Source organism: Pleurodeles waltl, chromosome 3_1 (assembly GCF_031143425.1).
Source record: "Pleurodeles waltl isolate 20211129_DDA chromosome 3_1, aPleWal1.hap1.20221129, whole genome shotgun sequence".
NCBI lineage: Eukaryota > Metazoa > Chordata > Amphibia > Caudata > Salamandridae > Pleurodeles > Pleurodeles waltl.
The window spans coordinates 717,706,035-717,729,501 of NC_090440.1; the positions used below are offsets into that span (position 1 = coordinate 717,706,035).

The 23,467-nt window shown below is 41.2% G+C and overlaps 1 protein-coding gene across 3 annotated transcripts in view; it reads right to left on the minus strand.

Annotated features, from left to right (window-relative positions):
- The window catches only part of ICE2 (interactor of little elongation complex ELL subunit 2), a 565,283-nt gene that overhangs the window by 500,886 nt on the left and 40,930 nt on the right, over positions 1–23,467 (minus strand). For all 3 annotated transcript variants that reach the window (XM_069223465.1, XM_069223467.1, XM_069223466.1), the window contains exon 4: positions 9,790–9,909. In XM_069223465.1, coding sequence (XP_069079566.1) covers positions 9,790–9,909 — 120 coding nt within the window. The remainder of the gene's footprint in view (positions 1–9,789; positions 9,910–23,467) is intronic.

A 23,467-nucleotide genomic window follows, 5' to 3' on the forward strand; every position in this document is an offset into this window, starting at 1 on the left:
CAGCCACATGCATTTTCATGGTAATTCTTTCTGCTGCAACAACTTAAAGATGTCTTCATTTGCGCGAAACCTTCACCTTACTGAGCCTAGACAATCACTCTAAGCCTTTATGTCTCTGTTGAAGGATTATCTTGGAATGGCTGGCCCCCCAGATTAATAGAACTAAGTCAGAGGGTTTGGCACTTGTGGAAGGCGACGCTTTGATAGATTCACTCAACTCTACTACCCCATTTTGTTGGTCCTCTGAATACATTAGATAGGCAGGTATTTAACGGATGTCCAATCCTCAGACATGCGCAAGAACCAATTTTGATCTCCTTGTGCGTACATCAAACCAAATTCTTAATGCATAGATGAACCATTCTCTTTCCTGGATATGGAGTATCTCGGTGCTTACAATGACCTCGCTCCCTTGTATGCCATATTTATTTCAAGCCACTCCTTTTCCCCTTCAAAGAGAAGACATCTCTCGTCTATAGGCGATCTGTATGAACTAAATATGGGTGAGTGGCCAATCACACCTTGCCACCAAGATATGAATGAGACATCTCTTAGTTCCAAATTTCACTTTCTATTATCAAGCCTCACAACTACAATAATAGATTGAATAGCTGAGGGGAGAAACGAATTAACAGTGGTGTTATATTGATGGAACCGTGGCTGCCAGACCTATCAGTGAAGTACCAGGATCCCCCAAAATTATGAGAAATCGGCTGTTGTATGTGTACACAGTTTCCTGGGCTATGCTTGCTGTGTGGGATTCTGTCACACGCAAAAAAGGCCTTACTTGTTTGTTTTTTTTTACTTATCTCCATTGTGGACAGTGAAGACTTTATGTCTGGTATGTCTACACGTGATATTCAAGTTGGGATATCCAGTGACTGTTTTAACCTCAGAGATTAAGCATGTGGTGCTTTGAAGTCCTCTGAAGACATTAAACATTAATATGAGATCCCAGAGTCTCAACACTTCCACTATCTCCAAATCAGGCATTGGCTTGCGCAATTCCATTATAAGGCTGATGCCACTAGGACTCTCATACCTTTAGAAAATTCCTCTAATGCCTTACCTCGACTAAATGCCTGGTCTCCCAAATATATAGCATCCTCAACACCCGGACACTCACACTTAAAGCACCTTTTCAAAAGCAGTGGTAAGCAGAACAACTTCTCACTGGATTCCAAGCAGTGGCAGGAGATTTTCCTTTGCACTAATAACTTGCATGCCACGTTCAAGGGAGAGAGATACTGTACAAACTACTATTCCACTGGCACCTCACCCCAGCCGGGCTCCACGCCATTTATCCCTCTCACTCTGACTGTTGCTGGCTGGTCTGTGGGAATTTGGGTTACTTACCCTCTTTTTAGGAATTTCTGGGATAAAATATTTCATGTCATTGCCCAGATCCAAGGTCAAGAACTCAACAAACTACCTGAGCTGGTCCTGCTTCGTAGACCTTTGGAGGTTACCTATTCACTCCATTTGATGGCCAGCATGTGGATCTCACACCCCCTATTGGCAGATAAACACACTATCCTCTCCATATGGTGGGAGGAGGTTATCACACCAACCTATGATCTCTGACTTTATAAAGTCTGGTGTCTTTTGGGACACGAAAGCTGTCCTATGACCTTGATGATAAATCCACACATTTATCCAATCGTAGCGCCCAGTTATCTCCTATTTGAACATTAACTTTAGAGGCCTGACCTGCCCCCAAATGCTGCAAGCCCTTGGTCTGCTCGATCCTTCACAAATTCTACAACTTAGCTCCTCCCAGCCCTTGGAAGGCTGCTGCCTTCTGACTGTGTTCTCATGAACAGGGACGATCCAATGCTAGTTTTGGGTGGTGGGGTTTGGTAATTAGTGTTTGCATCCACAAGAGTTTTATTGGTCACCTTTTTCTGCCTCATTTGAAGAAAAAACAAAAAACATGGAAATTAAAAATATGGCCTGTTATTTCGGGTACTGTAATACATAACTGAACTTTTAAACAACAGTTTACATGCGAGTATGGATATGTTTAAGTTAGCATTCTAAGTTTTCATTTCTGGAGTAAATTTTGAGTACCATGTGTCCTGGGGTAAACAAAAGTATTCACTGTTCAGTGCTTTTCTGACATCTATTAAAACATCTTATTTTACAGGTTAAATATGCACACTTAAATTAGAAAAAAAATGCAGACCTGGTTCTCACATTTAACATTTTTACTTTACACATTACACAAAAGTTCGCCTTACGAGGCTTTATGCTGTTTTAACCCCACTGGTTTTATAGACCATGTGTTGTCTTTCACGCATTTTATAGCAAGGCTGTCAATCTTTTAAAGATCGCTTGAATAAGGTTTTTAGAAAATTCTAAACCTCACATATCCTGATATTTTACTAACAAAATATCAACAATGATCACCGCATGTGACGGAGAGATTATCCTGGACCTGTATCTTGTTACACTCTATCCCAGTGACTCTTAAACATTTGACTTTTAGGGACCAACACAAACATTGCTGGAACTTGAGGCCCCCACTAAATCATTATTGGAATCCGGGGCGCCCCACTGAGTCATTACTGAAAGGTGGGAACACCAGCCTAAGCATTTTTGATAATTTGAACTGCAAAACAGTACAAAAAATACTGAAACAAACACTCCTCAAACAAATAAACAAATGATGAAACATTTTACTTAGTTCACAAACAAATAGAAAAAAAAAACGTTAATGGGAATGTAGGAGCTTTTCTAAATTCAATGGAGGCCTCTCATCATCTATGCTATATTCTGTTTGATGCAACTACACTCCTCCCACAAATAAATCAGAGGGTCAAATTCCTTCACATTTACAGAATGTTTTAAATTGTCAATTTTTATTCTTTATTTATACAACCTTTTATTCATCTGTTAATACTAACACCCTAAGTAGATTTCGTGGACCCCCGGGGTCTCTGGACCACAGGTTAAGAACCACTGCTCTACTCTTTTTGCAGATTTTTTCAAGTACATTAATATAGGTTTTGTAAAGATTCAGTGTGCTGGGAACACTGCAGCACTGTCAAACACAGTAACTTTGTCTTTATCTAAAAACAAAGCTGCCTTGTGAGTTCCTTCCTTATGGAGCACATCTGTGTTAAAAACAAATGTGAGCAGCCTTTATAACCTAATTTCAGTAGGTGGCGTGTCAAGTGAAAAAAAACACCTAAAAAAACATACTTGGCATATTTAAAAAACACACAAATATGAATGCCAGATTGCCAGTACAGTCAGCTTCCTAAGGTCCCTCCATTGGCAGCCTATTGATTAGCGGGTACAGTTTAAAGCATTGTGCTATATGCACAAATGTTTACATAACACTGGACCCATTTACCTGAAATCCTTGGCCTCTCGATATTCCCCTAATACCTTGCTGAGGTTGAGCAACCAAAAATTGGCTGCAATCCCTCAAATTAGGAAATCTCGTCAAGGAGGCCGTTTTTTCCCCTTATCTGGGGCCTAGGAATGATTTGCCGGTAACTTTAAGAGAATGGTGAATCTCTCCTTGCTTTCTGGAAACTTCTAAAAACATGGCTGTTCTAACCATCTGAACAAATAATTTCCTTCAGTGGCTGAGTGCCGGTATTCTGTAGTTTATGCCAGCGCTGGGAAACATATTTGGTAGCTATGCGCTTTATAAAACATGTATAATAATAATAATAGTAATAATGATAGTAATAATAATGATTAAGTAAGTATGAATCTGAAAAGTGTCCATTTTTTTTACAGCAGTTTAATGATAATCAAATATAATGTGTCTGATACAATTGATTTGTATGACATTGTCAAACACAGAAAATACAACCATATTCACATTTGAAGCCACAGGTTGTTTAAAATATATTTCAGATTTTAGATTTCCTTTTCAATCAAGCTATATAGGCCCCATCTGCCATACAAAGATTCAAGTCAAATGGAGCCAACATGTAAACCTCCCCATGTTCTTCTCTTGATGTGACAACTCTGTAATCCTGCAGGTGCTTTCCTGGTATTGAAAACAATCATTTATATTCCCTACGAAAATTAATTTCTTCAGAGCTGGGTGTATACAGTTTCCCAGGAATCACAAGCCCCTTCGTGGAACAATGCTGCATAGGTGATATTGTAGTATTTGACGTTGAAAGGTTTTGAGGAATGATATGATAATACGTATTTGGGTTATACTAAAAAAAAAAAATTGTTGTTGGGCTAACCTTGTCCCAGCGGGTATGCTGAATATCTTCAGAGTGATTCTTTCAATGGCCTATTTGGTATTTGATAGCTAAAGGTTCAGTGTGCACGGTGTGACACTGGGTGACACTCTCCTTCCTTTTACAAATAAACCAGAAGACAGTGTCACCAGTTTATATTGTTCATTTACTAACTGCTGATGAGACAGAAAGCACGTTTGTACCTGAGAACCTTGATCTTAAGTAGATATCATTGATGAGCACTTTATCCAGAAAAAAAGAGGTTGAAATGCATATGGTCAAGGAGGTCATACTGTTTGCTTCCAGATGCAAAGCTTGCTCTCTTCACAATTAATGTAGGCTTTATAGGAATATATGTTATCACTATGCATTAAGAAGCGCGCTAAAGGTAATGTCTACTTGGTTAGAAATGATTGCTACAAGGTAGGCGATGCAACTTTGGCATCATCCTCTAGGTTGTCCCGGTTCACTTTTTTTTTAATTGTACCTCCCTGGTGCAGTAGATTTCTGTAGAGAACCAGATGCATGTCTGTGGACTCTGACACAAAAACTCTATCAGGGCCACTGGGGTTAAAGCAACAACAGGTGAGACTTCAGTGAAAAGGATACTTTGAATGTTGGTCTGATGTGTTTGAGAGAAAACAAGTCTAATTCCCATTTGGTGCACTCTCCTGAAGCACAATGCATGACAGACATTGTTATTGTTGCTGTATTATTATTTTTTTTAACATATTTACTTGAGCTGTGCTTTTCCTAGTCTTCGAGGCTCTCCTTCAACTTGCTGATCTTTTGTGAGCAGTTCTTTTTTTAATTTCTTTTTGTCCCTCTTTGCCTTGATTCTTTTTGTTTCCTTTTAGCATGTGGTTTCCCAGTTCACAGGTCCCGCTCTCCTTTGGGGCTGCTTGCGCATTCCTTTAGCACCCACAGACTTTGTAGACGCCACCACATCCTGGGCAGTGTTTGCAGCAGTCGCTTTAATGTTGGAGTTTGCAATTTCATACCCTTTCTCCAGAAAGGTATAGTTCTTCTAAACACTCTAAGAAAAAAACTCCCAATCCTCCACTGTGCATAACAGCAACACCTTGAAAGGATGAGGGTCCACCATATCAGTCCTGGTGATGGTAATATTTCCTGTATAGGGCGCAGTTGCCATAGGTTTTCATGAACACCAAGATGGATTCTTTAATATTTGCTGTCATGTCACAAAGTTAAATGAGCCTGACAATCACTTTCTCATATTTAAAGGTCACTGGTTAAGAACAGACTGTAGCGGTCATAGTGTTCAAATGATTTTTTTGGTAATCAGTATATAGACTGCTTTGATATATTGAATGAAAACAATTGTGTTATTTTCCCCCAACCCTGTACCCATCTTAACAAGGGGGAATAGCTATCCCCAACCCTCTGCAGCTACATAATAACGGTATATATGCAGAGAGTATGGAACCCCCAGTAAATAACAGGACACGTAGAGTCAGGCGGTACTATGATTTTTATAGGTTGTGCAGTACCTAAGACCCTGCTTAGTTTACCCCAACTCTGCAGCTAAAACTAGCAGAGTATATATCAATGTTACCCAGCATTGAAGAACATGATCTTCTGGCCACGCTTTATGGTAAATTTGACCTCTAATCTAGTGAATGTATTCCAGGTGCAGGGGTCCTGAATTCCGGTAAGGACAACCTCCCAACCCCTTCTAAGTTCGGCCAGTCTAGCCAGCTTCACGGTAACATTAGAATTTGACTGTCAGGGAACATGTCCTTAAAAGTGCGTGTCTCTTCTTCAGAGAGCTCGGTACTTACACATCTTTGAGAGAGCTAGCCGGCAGGCACCTGTTAAAATTCTTGGGTCAGCCTCTGCAATTGGCTAATGTCTGCTTTTTCATCCCTTTACCTTTCCATTTCAGTAGACCCTGTGTGGAACCTGTGCGGATGGGTCGGCATCTTATTTATTGAAAAAGATACCCGTGAGCTCTTCGCTATCCTAATCTTTCAAGCTGTGAATATGTAACCTTTTTTTAACTCTAAATTTACCCCATCGATTTTTTGTTGCTAAAAGCCTGCATGTTGCCTTTCTTAAAGACTCCTTTCAGCTTAGACACTGTAATAGGATCACCTTTTCAGAAGGGGTTTCTATAGTTTGGATGTGAACCGGATGACATATACAGTTCTCCATACATCTAAAGCATTATCTGGTGCTACAGCCAATGGTTCAGTTTTAATACGCATCTACAACGGACTGTAATTCGTCCACATATCAGTATGTGTCGTAAGCTGTGAAACAGCTCCACATCTTAGATTTTAAACTTCTCTTAAAATATTCTATCACCACAGATTTGACTTCCGTGTGCCTTACAGGGTTTTAATAATTTCTGAAACGGCTTGTTTAAAAATGTATTTCCAGCGTCTGTTTGTAGTTTTTGAGGAGTTAGCCCCTTGCTTAATGGGGCATTAAAAGCGTCTGTGATGCTAGTACTTGTCTTATCCAATTGTGCACCTGAAGAGGGCATACTTGGACAATCTAAAGCCATGAATATGTTTTGCACTCTGTTATGTTTGGCCAAATACTGAATAAGGATTACATCAGTGTGCTACTGATAATCTATTTGAGCATTAAATATGGTTGGTTTTCCCTTAAACTGCTTCATAGCAGTCTTTATAGAGTGAATAGACTCTTCCCCAGATAATCACACTTTCACCAGCAGTGTTTTGGTATTTTTCAACTCAGATTCTTCTAAACAGAGCTGTTGCACTCCAATAAAGTATTCCTTTTTTCTATTAGTGGCTATTTTATTGATATACAGTGTTTGACCTCATTAAACCACGTTTTGCTTTCTTTTCCAGTCTTGGTTTTGATGTCTGTCTTTTTTTTTTTGTCAGTGTGATTCTGCAGACCGAGTCTGCAATTTTGAGAGTGAAGAGGTCTTCAGGGAAATGAGTGGTATGCAAGGTCTTTCAGCTTTATCAAGAACTTGCTCTCTGGTGTATACAAGTAAGTGTTGGCTTTTAGCTGAAATGCTTGTTGTAGAAGGACAACTTGGTAGTCAATGAATACCTAGAGGGTAGTTCAGGATGTTTTTTGTGTACCTCAGTCAAAGTTTTAGAAGGGTATGGACCTGGAGGTGAATGTCACAGGACTGAACTCTCCATTATTTGGGATAAAGATGGCTAAGGGTAAAAGGTGAGGTCAGGTGAGGTGGGCAGTCTAGGGAAAGAAGTTGTACACATGCAAGAGTGGAGAGGAAGTATTAGAGACGAAGCTGTCAATGTTTTGAAGTTTAAGAGTGGATTAGGTGATGTGGAAGGTAAGGTCATGTGACGAGCAGAACTCCAGTACGGAATTTGTTCTGCATTTGGCAGGAAACAAATCGGAGTAGTGGAAGTTACCAAGAGAGCTGCTGCCATTGTCTGACATTAATGTTTCACAGAAAAGTTTGGATAAGTAGTCAGGAATGTGTTTGTTATATCCAGGAGGCAGTACATTAGATAAAATCTGAAAGAATGCATGGATGGCAAGTACGATAGCAGAGATTCAAAGAAGAAGGCGGGTGTACTACAGAGAGGAGTAATTTGGGGTATGAAGAATTTGTGTGAAAAAGCTTAATGGATGAAGCTGAAGCCATCTGGAATGAGCTCAATGTGGTGGTAAGTCAAGCCTCACTGATAAAGAGGGCATCTATGTCAATGATATGTAGCATAACATTGGTCACAGATGCATTCTGTATGCAAGTAAGATGTCATGAGCAAGGGAAAGAGTTGCTGGGCACGTCAGTGGGATTGAAGTGGATGAGACTGAATGGAGTACATGCGCAAGATGAACAGGTGTTGGGTTTTGAGCGACTCAGACAGTGTGAGAAAGTAAAGGGTGGTGGGAGTAACTATGCTCATAGTGGCTTAACCTTGTATGCAGGTACATGCGTGCTGTGCCACATCCATTTCCTAACCCTAACAGACCCAAACCAAAGGGTGCACCTTAGTTGCTTTGGCTCTTTGTTCAAGCACCCTGGTAACATGCTCTATATCACACAGCCATAGGCAGAGTAAGTAATGCCCAAAGGCTGAGCGGACAACTCAGAAAAGCCAAGAATCTGTCTGGGAGTCAGCAATTAAAACTGTGGTTTGTTTTGGAACACATGTCACCTTTTCCAAAAGAGCTGGTACTGTTGTATTCATGATCCGGAACCAGTTCTGCACTTTAACTATATTTATCTATAGGAAATTCAAACTCAGGATAAAGCTTTTATCTAGAGAAACAAGGTGCATTATTTTGTACATGTTAAAGTTCTAAGAATCACTCTGGTTTGAAGAGGCTGAAGAGCTGAAGGTAAGATTTAGGTTGGAGATGAGGTGTGGTGTTCTGACCTAACATTAGACACAACCAATCCAAAAAGATGAAAATATCTATTTGTTAAAGCTGACTTTCCTTGTTGCTTTGTATATTTCACGATTAATTTTACAGTTACATTCACACTATGTGAATCCTACATTACATTATTCCCTTGGTTCCCCATTTTCTTCAAGACAGTGGCGACGAACAAGGTCGAAAATAATAGGGGAGGTCTCAGATATATGCTGACAGGAACTCAAGAGACAGAAACAGCAAGTGTGTTTCAGAAGCAAGAAACCCCCAAGGATTCTGAATAATAGTGTCTTTATTTAGATAAACCATTAACACTTTGCAAATCATTGTTAGAAAAAACTTCACAGTAGAGAATTTTACATTCTTCTCTAAAGATGATGATATCAAACACGACCAAAGATGAAGAAAAAATGATAATCAATCCCAACAGCTCATAATATATTAAATCAACTGAAGGATGAAGGTGATAACTGAGATAATGTAAAATATGGATTGAACTGGTAAAATGTTATGATCACAACGGGAAACAAAGTTCGATGATTATGCCTTTTTGAACTAAAATCACATCAATTGGTAAAGGAAGAATCCAAGAAAGTTGATATGTGAAATTTGAACTTGGATCACCGGAATGTAGTTTGTGTACTGATTTATTTCACAATTTAAATATATCACCTGCCCCAAACATTTAACAATGAACATAAGTAACATGCAGACAAAACTTGCATGACTGTTTTGGTAACATTCATGGCATTGAATTATAAGTACTACTTTTTCAGTTCAGTAAACAACTCGCAGGATAGGTATGCAAAGAGACGAAAACCAAATGACATAAAATACATGTATTCAACGTACACTCTGCACCCAGATTACGCAGCCCTGAGCTAACATGAGACACAACCAAATCAGCAATAGAGGAGAAAGGGTGCAATCAATTCTGGTGTAAGCAAAGGAAATGAGCCACCATTAACTGACTGGAAAGTAAAATAGTCATAATTCCAGTGCTGTGGGCCCCTAACAACTGTGGGCGGAAGTACCTCTGCACCTGCTGCACCACTGTTGAAAGCTACGCAATTTCAAATCAGTTTACTCAAACGATATGCACTTTTTACAACATAGTCTCATAACTAATAGGGTGGGGTTATCACCTGCAGGCATTGTTCACATTCAAAAGTTATTGAACGTTTCATGAGGCAAAAAAGTCAAAAACAACGCATACCTCCGTGTACTGAAGTACATCCTTTGAAATATGGTCATAATCCGCAGCACAATTCCTCGCATTGTTTTGCATGAACTTTAAAAAATCTGCTATTTCTTTATTCAAGATCGTCTTGTAATTCTGAAAAAAGAAAGATTTATAAAGTTTTAAACTACAAGTCAAAAACTGCCCTTTTAGCATATGAATAAAATGGTTAGTATTTACACAAAACTTCCTCTAGGAAAAGTGCAATAAAGTGTGCATATAACGTTATAAATAATAACATTTGGAGTTTTTTTTTTTAACGAAACTACAACAAAGAGTTCTTAATGAAGAGTCAAGATCCAATTCCCTACAAAACTACTGAAACTTTAGCATAAGACTAGGCTAAAAAATAAAAGTTTCATGCAAGGGTATAACATCAACATTTTAAAGGAGAAAGAAAGAAGACCAAAACAATAATAGTAAGAATAAAATGACTAGAGTAGTTGGCCTAGAAAGAATGCCTACATTTAAGATAGAGAAATATCAAAACAAATGAAAGAACTGGAGAAAAAATGAGGCCAGGATCTCAGTGCCTGTGTGGACTGCTGAATATCATTGACTTAGTGCAGTGATATCAACAGTTAAGTGGATGCATGTATGATGGGTATATCGGTGAGTACAGAGATGAATGAGTGGATATGTATGAACAAATGAATAGGTATGTTGGGCCTGGCCCTTTTTTTCAGGGTTATCCCCAAACCTTTTGCTGCCTTTCTCCTATTTGTCCTGACCTGTTTTTGTTAGCTTTAGGAGTCTGGGCACTGCTCACCAGCCCTAAAGTGTATATGATCCCTGTCTAAATTGTACTGATGATTAGTTTCTCCAGGATTGGCATATTTGATTTACTAGTAAGTCCCTAGTATAGTGCACCATGTGTGCCCAGGGCCTGCAAATCAAATACTACTAGTGGGCCTGCTGCACTGATAATGCCACCCACATGAGTAACCCTGTAAACATGCCTCAGACATGCCACTACAGTGTCTGTGTGGGCTGTTCTAAACTGCCATTTTCGACCTGGCAAGTGCACCTTCTTGCCAGACCCAAACCTTCCCTTTTACTACATGTAGCTCACCCCTAAGGTAGGTCCAAGGCAGCCCCAAGGGCAGGGTGCAGTGTATTTCAAAGGTAGGGCACGTACTGGTGTGGTTTACATGTCCTGATGGTGAAATACTGCTAACTTTGGTTTTCACTAAAGGGTAACATTGGGATTGCCTTGAAATATCTTTTAAGGAGTAATTTCCCATTGGGAATAGATAGAGATATGGAGTTTGGAGTCTCTGCACTCATAAATTAAAACTACAACTTTTGGTGAAGTTGGTTTTTGAATTGTAAGTCTGAAAATGCCACTTTTAGAAAGTGGTCATTTCTTGCTTAACCATTCTGTGCCTCTGCCTGTCTGTCTGTCTGTGGAATACCCGTCTGGGTCAGGATGACAGATGGGCTGTTTTTGAATTCACACAGTAGCACAAAAGGAGCTGAGGTGTGGCCTGCAGATGGGTCTTCCTGAGCTAGAGTGATTGGAGGAACTGACACGTGCACCTGAATAGGGCTGTGCCTCGCCTTACACAAAGCAGTCTCCAATCCCTTGGAGTATGTATGGGGCTAGGGCAGGGGACTTGTACACTACATATGTTCTCTTTGAGGTTTGTCTACTTCAAAGACAGAAATGGGTATAAGTACTAGACCTCTGAGACCACATAGTTGGAACACTTCAGGACTGAGGACATTCTGCCAGGAAGAAGACCTGGATGCTGTAGGAAGGACTGCCACTCTGCCTGTTGCTTTGCTGGTCTGCTGCTTTCTGCTTCTGTCCTGGGAGTGAAAGGACTGGGCTTGGCTCTCTACATCCTTCGTTGCAAGGTTCTCTAAAGGCTTGAAATGAGCTTGTCTCCTGTTAAGAAGTCTTGGGGACATCAAAGACTTCATCTAGCATTGCCTGGGCTCTTCTGCTGAGAGTCCTGACTTGCCAAGTGGTACCAACTCCAGTTCCTGGGCCCTTGGAATTGCACGCTGGTGACCTGAAGGAGAAAATGCACTCATCAACATGCTGCTGCTGAAAAATTGATGCAGCAATTCAGAATCGACACAGCACCTGTCTTGCGGCTGAAGAATCAATGCAGCACCTGTTTCACTGTGGTTCTATCATCACATTGCGTCTGGATTGTCTATGCATTGTCCCTGGGCATCAATTTCCCATCTACCCCGCACCACAGTAAGGAACCGAGGCTGTGTGTCTGTTGATTCTTGTGCTAGCCTGCTGCTTGTTGCTTCTGTCCTGGGAGTGGAAGGACTGGACTTTGCTTTCTACATCCTGCTTTTTAATGTTCTCCAAGGGCTTGAATTGAGCTTGCTGACTAAGGGGGTTATTCTAACTTTGGAGGAGTGTTAATCCGTCCCAAAAGTGACGGTAAAGTGACGGATATACCACCAGCCGTATTATGAGTTCCATAGGATATAATGGACTCGTAATACGGCTGGTGGTAAATCCGTCACTTTTGGGACGGATTAACACCTCCTCCAAAGTTAGAATAACCCCCTAAGTGTCATTTCAATCATTAAGTGATAAATGTATTTGTGTATGTTGGATTTTTGTCAGTTTTGCCTTGTTTTACTAAGATATATATTAGTTATGTTTCTAAACTGGTGTGAAGTCCATTTGTAGTATTGTTGCTGTGTTACTGTTTGTGAGTGTGTGCATGCAAATACTTTATACACTGCCTCTGAGATAAGCCTGACTGCTCGTGCCAAGCTACCAAGGGGGTGAACAGGCGTTCTCTCAGTTGTGTGGCTCCCTTACCCTAACTAGAGTGATGGTCCTTACTTGGACAGGGTGCAAACTACTGCCAACTAGAGACCCCATTTCTAACACATGCATGGGTGGATAGATCACTATGTGAGTCAAGAATGGGTAAACGGGTAAGTGAGTGCATGACTGGATGAAGAAAGGGTACATCAGTCTCATAGGCTTTGGCCTCTGACTACAGCAATAACAATTATATAAGCGCAACAAGAATTGTCAATTGTTTGTCAGTTCAACTACTACACAAGGGGAAACAGCATTGTGCCAGGAGTCAATATTACCTACAGCATATCAATCATTATAATAATAATTAGGACAGTGCAAGCATTACGCATGACAGGGACCACTATGACGAGAAAGAACACCATATGTCAAGTATAATTAACATTTTGCATGTTGAGATTTGCCACTTCACTCAGTAATCAGTAACAGGTTCAGATTCACACCACCACCCATCTAATTTAATGTCTGACCATGCACTGAAGACTACCTTTTCAGCCCAGATTTGCATCATCAATCTCAGGCCTGTTCAGATTTGCTCTATCATCAGCAATCATTAGTACATGTTCATCTTTGGTTCATCACTTACTAACTCTCATGCATACCCAGAATAGCTCCATCACAATTTCAAATTATTTAAATGTGAAATGAAAAAGCTGCTGTCCCTACAACACCTCCAGCTGTGACTGAAAATCTTGTTACTCCTGACCTGAGACAAAATTTGCAAAACAACTTTTGAGCTTTCAGATTTCTAGTGATTTAGGACCCTTATTTAACTGAGCTTGACATCAACATTAAATGACATGACAAATACTTTGGTACATTTTGTTCATTATAATATTTGAATCCCATTGTTTCTAATTATTTTAACTGTTTCTACCTTTGATGCTTTCCCATCCATTCACTTGGCCCTGCTCCTCTGGACTCATTTAGCTATTCCACTAGCAGTGTACTAGTTTATATACATAGCCCTATATTTTACTTTTCTTAAGATACCATATTTTACTGAGAATGTGCAGATTTATGGTATTAGAACTTTTCTGGTAATTCTCCGTACAGTACAGCACTTTGCTGCCCACCTGGTCATGTACACATTATACAAAACATGTTCATTTTCCCAAGTCATCTGCTCTAATTCCCCCCACCCGCTCTTAATCCATCCAAACCATGTGCATAGATAGCGTGAAAACATCAAGAGCAGGAAAGCAGATAAGCATTGTCCGCTAGCATCCAAAATGACTGAATGACAACAGTGCTGGGACATGAATGCGGGTCCTTTTCATCACACAGCCCCACCACTCCTTTGGCCAACTGGGCGCACTGGGATTAGTGAGATTTCGATGACTCGCTATTGAAGGGGGTGTGTGGTACATACCACTGATGCAGCAACCTATGAATGGCCATCTGACTGTGAGAACAGAATTAAAAAAAACAGCTTCCTAGCTTCCAGCCCTCCCTCACAACCACAAGCAGAATTGTCTATCAGCCCGAAAGGTCAGTCAATTCCAGCCTCCTACTTCGGCTGAGATCACACAAGTCCTTTCCCTTGCAGGTTTCTACAGTAAAGAAGCAAAATGCATGTCATGAGTGATAGTTCCAACACTGAATGGCTGTAAAGTGGGAATATTTTGAAAAGCAATGGGTGAGGTGAATGAACACAGCCCTTCTCTAGGCATCGTGATGTGTTGATTTAAAACAACGACGTTTGGTACAACCAAATAAGGATCAATGGACACCCATACTCATCATTAATGATTGAACATTCATGGAAAACTGTGCTTCTTTAGGAAAAGCAAATCCTACATGTCTAATCTCACTAGCTACATATCTCCCAAGTATCCAAATATTAGGTACAAGTAATATTTCAAATACTCTAAAATATGTTTTTTTTTAATCATACAATTTCTCCAGATTCAGTACATTTTCTCAGATGAAAACTGTCTAATCATAGATTTCTCATCTGAAGACATATCCCTGAGGGACAGATGGATTAGAAAACTTTGCAAAAAATAATCTGGTGCCAAGTGCAACATAAGAAGAAAACTCATGCAGGTGTTAAACAGAATTTACATTGCAGTACCCTAAAGGCAAAACACTTCAGGTCCACATTTATTCCCCCACGAGAGAGAGAGAGAGACAGGAGAAGGCAGAAAAGATTGTAGCTGAAAACTCTAACCTGTATCCATCATAAGAAGAGAGGGCATTGAGTGATGTGAGAGAAGACAGTACCTATCAAAAAGAAACATCACAAAAGGACAGCAAGTGTATCTTCTATGAAGTCCTGCAACTTCCACGGCTGGAAAATTACTCCACAAAAGCTCTTCTTGGCCTTCAGCTGACATCCTCGGACAAAATGTTGTGAAGTGTGTTCACCTAAAGTCATACACAGAATTTACCTGCACAGACCAGAAAAACACAAGAGGTATCTTGAGCCCAGGGCACATATATGTATATTTAAAGATGTATTTGTAAAAGGAGTATTAAGTAGTGAACATGTCACAATCTAGACTCCCTTCCAGATCAGATGTCTAACTCCTCAGCACAAGTACTTAGTTTAATGCATCAATATGTATTAGTAATCCAGTTGGACTATGATCTGTACACAACCCACTATACATTTCTGGCAAGCATCTGATCTGTGCAGCTAAATTCTGTGTATAATGTTAGCTGTTGTATGCAGTTAATTCTACTAGGATACCAAAAGGAAAATGTTAATTACCCAGAAAGCATCTGTTTGTGGCATGCAGTGATGTACATTCACATGTTCTGCATACTTCTGCCATCTACTGTTGGGTCCGGAGTGCTGCAAGAAGCATTTTCGAGTCATGAGATCGAGTGACTACTCCTTCTCGGTGATACTGTGCATGGGGATCGACTCCTGTGTTAGATTCTTTTGGCAGGTGAGAAAAGGAATGTAGAGGAAGTATAGCGAAAGAGATGTCTATGGAAATGTAATTGCATATGTACAAGTATATACAAATATAAAGTAAATGGAATAGACACTGGCATCAGGGGAGGAGGGAGGGCGCATGTGAATCTACAGCACTACATGCCACGAACAGATGCTTACTAGGTAAGTAACATTTTTCGTTGTAACATTTTTTGTTCGATGGCATGTGTGGTTGTAGATACACATGCTCTGCATAGGCTGTAAAGCAGTCTCCCCATAAAAGCAGTGGCTAGCCTGTGGGAGTTGTAGTGGACTAGAAAAGTGCTTGTAGCACAGCCTGGCTTGCTGACGTGCCAGTACATCCACACAGTAATGCTTTGTGGATGTATGTGGGGTAGACCATGTAGCTGCCTTACAAATGCCAGCTACAGGTAGGTTTCCAAGGAAACCCGTAGTGCGCCCCATTATTCCTAGAAGAATGTGCTCAAGAAGTAACAGGTAACTGTCTCTTTGCTTTAGCATAGCACTTTTGTATACACTTTAAGATTAATTTAGCAATGCTGTTTTTGGATATTGGACTACCTTTGAACGGTAGTGAAAAATCTACAAAGTGCTGTTTGATTTTTATAAAGTCTTTGGTTCTGTCAATGTAAAACATAAGTGCTCATTTAACATCTAGAGTGTGTAGGGCTCTTTCCACAACTGAGTCAGGCTGTGGAAAGAAGACTGGTAGCTCAATGAATTGATTGATATGGAATTGGAAAACCACTTTAGGAAGGAATTTCGAGATTGTGCGAAGGCCCACCTTGTCTCTATGAATCTGGAAGAAAGGTTCTTCCAAGGTTAGGGCCTGGATCGCACTAACAAATCTGAGTGATGTGATAGCGACTCAGAGCGCCATTTTTAAAGAAAGATACTGAAGGAGGCATGAATGAAGTGGCTCAAAAGGAGGGCCCATTAGTCTGGTAAGCAGAATATTGAGGTTTCAGGATGGGGCACGGGGCACTTTGAGTGGAATAACCCTTTTAAGGCCTTCCACGATAGCTTTGATGACTGGGATTCTGAACAAGGGAGTATGTTGTCTGTTCTGTAGATATGCAACTCTAGCTATGAGATGAAAACAAATTGAAGTGTAAGCTAAATATGCCTTCGGTAAATGTAGCAAATAACAAAATGTGTTGGACAGTAGTTTTCATGGGATTCATGGCAGTAGCATACAAAATGCAGCATAACAAGCTTTGGTTGTGGTCTACGATTTTCTCTGAGAATGTCCATACATTCTGCAGGCAGTCCTAAGCAACTAAACTATACGATTTCAGGAGCCATATCGCAAGGTTGAGTGACTTGGGGGTCTGAATGTCTAATCGGTCCTTGATTTTGAGTGAGAAGGTCTGGCCTATCCAGCTTAATAGCACTCACTGAGTTTTAGAGAATGGACATATCAAAACACTTCTTTTCTCCAGTTCTACAGGGACAACACAAGGACTCTGCCTGCAAGAAGGAATCTCCCTTGGAGTGAAGGAGTCACTCCCCTGAATCCGCAGGCACCTCAAGACAACAATGGCTGGCTGGTGGATCCTGCTGTCCCATAGACAAAGAAAAGGCTCTGCTCACAGGTGGTGGTTCTGTGGTCCTCTCTGGGTCCAACCTGGGAGACGGTGGACCCTGGCTGCAGCCACTGGAACGGAACCCCTTGTGCACCACGACTGTTGCTCTTGCCAAGGTTTGCTGGCTCTTCTTCCAAGAGATCTTCAAGCTCCAAGAAGCCCCTGCCTCCAGCACTCTGCAACTCCAAGATCAGCTTCCACTCTGCAGCTCCTAAGACGTGGGACTCCTGTTTAGTTCTGCTTTATGGGGACTCTCTATGACTTCCTGTGCCTACTGCCAGTGGGTCACTCGGGGGACTCCTCCGGCTGGTTTTCCTTCCTATTGAATGCCTGCCCTGACTCCCCTCCAAGGGTCGAGTCACTAGGACCTTGCTGGTTCTCCAAAACCTGAAATCTTCCTTGAATCAGCTATTTGCATTTGCTATTTGCATTTGCAGGGCCCCTGACCCTTCTGCAATTGGGCGATCGACGTGGGACAGCTTGTGGGCAACTCCAAGGATCTTCTGCATCCCCCTGGACACCGCAGCTGGGCTTCTTCCTTCACTGTCCTACAGGAACTTCACCTCCAAGAGGGTGGGTATTGCCTACCTGCACCACCTGGACATCTCTGAGTGGTCTGGAAACTGTCCCTTTCTTTTTCAGGTTCTTCACTTCAGGAATCCACCTTTGGGTTCCACCAACCTGGTCCATGGGTCATGACAGCAGCTGGACAATCAAGGCTTCCATTGACTTCAAAGAGGTACTCCAGTCTTGTGGATATTCACAGGTGGAGCACTCTCCAAACCATCTTTGTGCCAACTGGTTTCCTCGGGGTCCACTGGGAAGGGTCCTGAATCCATAAAAATCCAACCAAGATGGTCCTGTGTTAGCTTTTGGGATACCTGGCTCGATAACTACTCTGCACCCAGGCGCCTGTGGGATTTCTAGTACTTACCTCTGGTCATTTTCTATTCCCCTCCCAGCCCCGCAATCCTCACACATTTACTTTAGTTGGGCACCTTCATTCTTATACCACTCTTACTTACCTTAGTTGGGTACCTCCATTCTTATACCACTTTCTTAATATATGGATGCCCCCCCCCCCCAAAGGGCCCCATGTATTTCAATGCTTTTCCTGCTTGTTGCTATGTGTATATATACTAAAGTTAGTATAGTCTTAGTGTTGTAGTAAATAATACTTTATTTTTGCAACACCTGGTGTGGTTCTTTCTTGTGTACTAGTTACTGACTGTATATTGTGGTAATGCAAGTGCTTCACACTCCTCCTAGAAAAGCTTGAGATGCTCACCACAGCTACCCCTAAAGAGCTTCTGCTACCTGAACACCTAATCACTATCACTAAGGGTTGCCTAGACTCAGTATAGAATGCCACACCATAGACTGGGCCAGCCTCCTACACACCCCATGAGACACGGGCTAGGAAGGCCCAAAATGCTTTGGGGAATACGCTTTCATTTACCACTGTATTGGATTTATGTTTCAACAACCACTTTCAATGAATAAAGAATTATCGACCAGTTTAGTAAGGAAGATGATTTATTCCCATGAGGAATCATGTTTACATGTATAATTATGATTACACTACAGAAACCATTTGTACCAAAAAGCAGTGCTTCAGAAGACAACACATTCCCAGATTGGGAACATGCTTTAATTCTTGTTAGACTCCGGGGTCCTTTATAATAGTCTGCATGGTGGCTCCATCACAAAGTCGATGCTGGTACGGCATCAATTCTGTATTGTTCTTATACTGGCCAGAAACCGTCTCAAACTTGTCCCATACACCCTGTGCAGCAAATCTTTATTTTTTTATTTTGAAGTATATTAGGGTATCGTGTATGTACAAAGGAATACCATTCATGGTATTTCCAACCTCTAGTCTCCACCCTGATAAGTTCCTATGTAATGTCTCTATGACGGGTTCCATAGCCAAGCAAAGAGCAGTGGTGACAGAAGACACCCCTGCCAGATGCCTCTTTGCAACATCCACTACACTAAGACAATAATACAGTTCAAACACTTGCCTTAGGGTCATTGTATAAACGTTTTATCTTACTGGTAAATATAGGGCCAAAGTCAAATTTACCCTCATTGCACAGAGGTACCTCCAGCAGACCATATCAAATGCCTCCTCACTATCTAAGGCTGCATCTGTGCACTCCTGATTCTTATATGATGTTGTGTGTGTGTGTACCATACTCCTCTGATTCGGACTATTCGGTGTACAGTACTTCTGTGTGGGATAAGTCCTGAATGTTGGAGAAGATAAGATGGGCAAAGCAGGCGAATGGCTAGGGCTTGGTATAATGTTTTTACATCCACACGTAGCCGTGTACGATTCACACTCAGCTCTGTCAGTTTTTGGGATTACAAATATTAGGACTCAACAATGTCTTGGGAAATACAGCTAAGGGAATCTTCAGCAGTGAGAGGCTTGGTTTAAGGGCCAGATGGAGATGCTAGATAAATTATTCGTAACATCCACAGCTCCAAATTGTTGGTGGCAATGGAAGGAAGAGAGAGAGAGAGAGAGAGAGAGATAGAGCGAGAGAGAGAAAGAAACCGAGATAGCAGTATTGAAATCCATGATCTCCAGGTTGGACACTGTAGCTGGGGGAAAGGAAGAGATGATGAAGGATGGTGAGAGCTTCAGAGATAGTGTGGTTCATGCTATGCCCATTTTGGACAACAAAAGTGTAGGACATGAAAAATACTAAGAGAGTTGCCATGGTTCAAGTGCTGGGTGACCCTGAAAATACAAATGGGAAGATTGTTCTGATGGGGATAAGTTACTTCCTAAAATGGCGCTTATCTGTACTGGGTAAAGGAAGAAGACAAGCTGTGGTGTGGTGCATTCAAACTTTTCTTAAAGGTTACTGAGGAGACTGTGTATGTGGAAACTTCACTATTACATGATCATGACCTGTATTGAGGAAGGCTCCTTTTCAGAAGGAGAACTGACTTCATGTCAATGTAAACATGTACTCTTCAATGTATATATGTACTCCTTTTGCTCAAATTCAGCTCTCTGGCACTAAATAAAAGACTTAGGGGCATATGTACGAACACATTTTCCCATTGACACAGAATGGGAAAAACCCTTTGCTACATCTGGCCCTGAATCTCTAGGCAATATGAAGACAACTGCAGAAAGGTGATCTTCAAGAACAGATGCATAACTCTGAGAGACTGAAATTCTGGAATGATAACAAGGTGTCAATGTTTTCTTGTGAGAAGGAAGCAGCCTTATGAGGACAGTCTTGGAAAACCTCCTTGATTGCAGAGTACTGTTCATTGGAAAAAACTGAGTGTGCACACTGAGTTCGCTCTGTTTGAATCTCTAGATGTCACCAGATTGGTATCATGGTTGTTGGAGGCTAACATTTTAGACAGATTACTGCTGAATATGGGTGCTTGTAAGGGGATGCTTGCCTTTCTCCTTGCTTAATCCTCACTGCTTCGCATGTACCCCTTCCGGTCTAACCCTCCTTTGCCTGCTTTTTCACCCTTCCCTGAAGGTTATCAGTACTTTACCTTCTTGTTGTGATGTCATGAAACTACAGTAAACTGAATTTATGGAGCCACATATGGAGCTTTTAGCTTGAATAAAATCTGACAATTCTAAAAATGTTGAGCATAAATTGAGGTCCCATTGAGCATGAAACAAAGATTTAAGCATAACTCAGGTCACTAGCCCTTTCAAAAACTTAATTTTTTAGATAATGATCCCTCTTGATAGGAAATCGGTAAAGGCTGAAATACCAGGGAAGTAGCCAGTAACTGTTAACTTTCAAAATATATCTAGCCAGGTAGAGGTCTTTAGTAGAAAGCATTCCCTTTGATGAGATCACCTTAATAACTGCATCCAGGCTAACTTTTCGACCTCCAAATCTAAAGGCAAAGGGTTCTGAAATTTACATAGGCCACTTGGCTTCTACATTATGAAAGAAAGTGTATCACCACATGCATTTTGCTAGATGCATGAAATGCTGAAAATCAGAAGATACGCCTACCACTTGTGTGTGGCTAAGAGATGGGCTCAATCAGTATCAAATATGCCAAATTAAATGTCAACTTCTGAAGTATCCTAGGAATTAGTACCCTAGGAATTAGGGGTATGAGAGGAAACATTGTAATTCAAACTCCCATGGGATGGACAAAGGATATACCAAAGACATCTATAATATAAACTTCCTCAAACAAAATGTCTTGAACTAGAATTGGTGCTGGTCATATACAAGTCCTCCAAGTGCTTTCCCCATTGGTAAAACACTCTGTCAAGCATCTTAAAGGACAGCTCCAACCCATACCTTTGATGAGGCTTGGCAGGTGAGATAGTCTGCCAGCAGGTTGTTCTTTCCAGACAACACGCATGCTGTTGGCAGGGTCCAAAGGTAAGCCCATGCACATGCCCCAAAGGAAAGCCCATTCCCATGCTCTGGGATAAAAAAAAAACTGCAGTTACTGTTATTGTGAATTCAGTGATTGATATTCGCTCTTTTGAAAAGGGTAAAACTTCCAAACCAAGTTTGTAAAGGGTTTTGGGAAAGAAAAATCTAGTGCCATTGCAACAGCTTTACTCCAATATCTCTAGCAAATTTTCAACTTGATCACAAAATTACTCTCTATGTTAAAGGGCATGTGCAGACGCTTAGTCTACGTCCTGAAAAGAAAACATTAGTACTGCAGACTCCTCAAAGCATGCTTTGGCATCCACCACGTACAGTCCTGTCCTAAGGACATGCAGAATTCTTCTGCCCATCAAAGGAAATCTTATGATTAAGGTGTATGATGTTAAAGTACTCAAATTGCTGGTGTGGCTAGGTCACATTTAACATGAGTGTATCTGGCCATGAGACAGAAAGCTTATGTAGCCCTGAGCACCAAAATAACTAAAGCAAAACTTTTCTCCCCAGGTGGACCATTGTCTTCATTTCACAATCCTGGATGCAGGGATATGATAGGCATTTACTGCTTTGGCAGCATTACATAGTCCACCAGGCTCTCAGCAGGAGGAGTAGCCCAAAGGAAATTAAGATCACTCGGGCTGAACAGTGGTTCTGCAAGCCACCCCTGCTGACTGCCTGCTTGTGAGGATTTCACAGACACTACAAAAATCACGTATGCCAAGGCTTCATTTATGGACATCATAGGGTTAGACCACTAGCATTAAGCTTCCAGAACCTCTGACAGCTTGTGTGATTCTACTGACTATCTAGAAATCTAGTACTTGGGCTATTTTCATCACTACAACATGAAAGAGGATATCACTTCTGTGGGTCTAGAGTAAAGTAGGAAACAATTTCTGCTGAGGAACTCAGACCTCGTGAGCTATGAAAATGTGAATACAATTGTTCAACAGTTTACAGTAAGTGTAAGCAGTACTCACACTCCTCTGATTTTCTATTAGTTTGATAAGAAGCCTGCTACAGATCCTCTGTCTTCATTGGATTAAAAAAATGAAAACCCTTCTGAAGATGTTGGAGCCAGAGACCTATTTAACCCTGGTCTTTTCAGCGGACAGGCAGCGGACCACTCAGTTATATCTAATCAATCTTAATTTCTGAACCTGTTAAAGCCTACAGCATCACTGAGCAGGTGATAAGTGGCATTAGCCTTGAAGCTGCAGACAGCAAATGAGTAAGGAAAAGAGTTAAAGTATCCTGCTAAAGAGTAATGAGCTTCTGGCCTGAGTTATGCTATAACTTGAACAACTGCAAAGTAAGGAACTTGAATTAATCCAAAGTTTAAAAGCAGAAGGAGGTGAAAAACTAACTTAAAGCTTCATGGATTAGTGATGTCTGTCTTTAAGCGTGATCTTGATGATGGGGAGGGAGGGAGGAGGTGTCAGCCCTCCCAGACATACGTTTCTAATATTATGCGGCCACATTACACCATACAGCAAGATGGCCGATTAATTCAGACAACTGTGAGAAGAAACTATATGATGGCACGAAGGTAGAGGACAATCTGGTGCAGCTTCTAATGAAAGGAGGGGGCGCGCTGAGCACCCAGTTCCCTATCTGGTGAAACAAAGAGCGGGAATTTGAGAAGCTATAGTCACTACAGTGCTACGCAGAGCACCCTTTGACAGGGAAATTAAACTGTGGGATTTAACCCCATTCCACGTGATAGACAATGATATGTCTATGGAGCAATGGCGAATGGGAGGATGCACCATGACTGGGGACTTATATCCGGGAGAGGTTTTTCTTACCCTTCAGGAAGCACAAGAGATGTTTGGGGTGAGACTGGGACACTTCCTCTACTATGCCAAAATGGTGAATACTGCCAAAGAGATCTGGGTTGGATTCCCAGTACCACCAGAGCCTTCAAGGGTACTGGGTGGCTTGATCC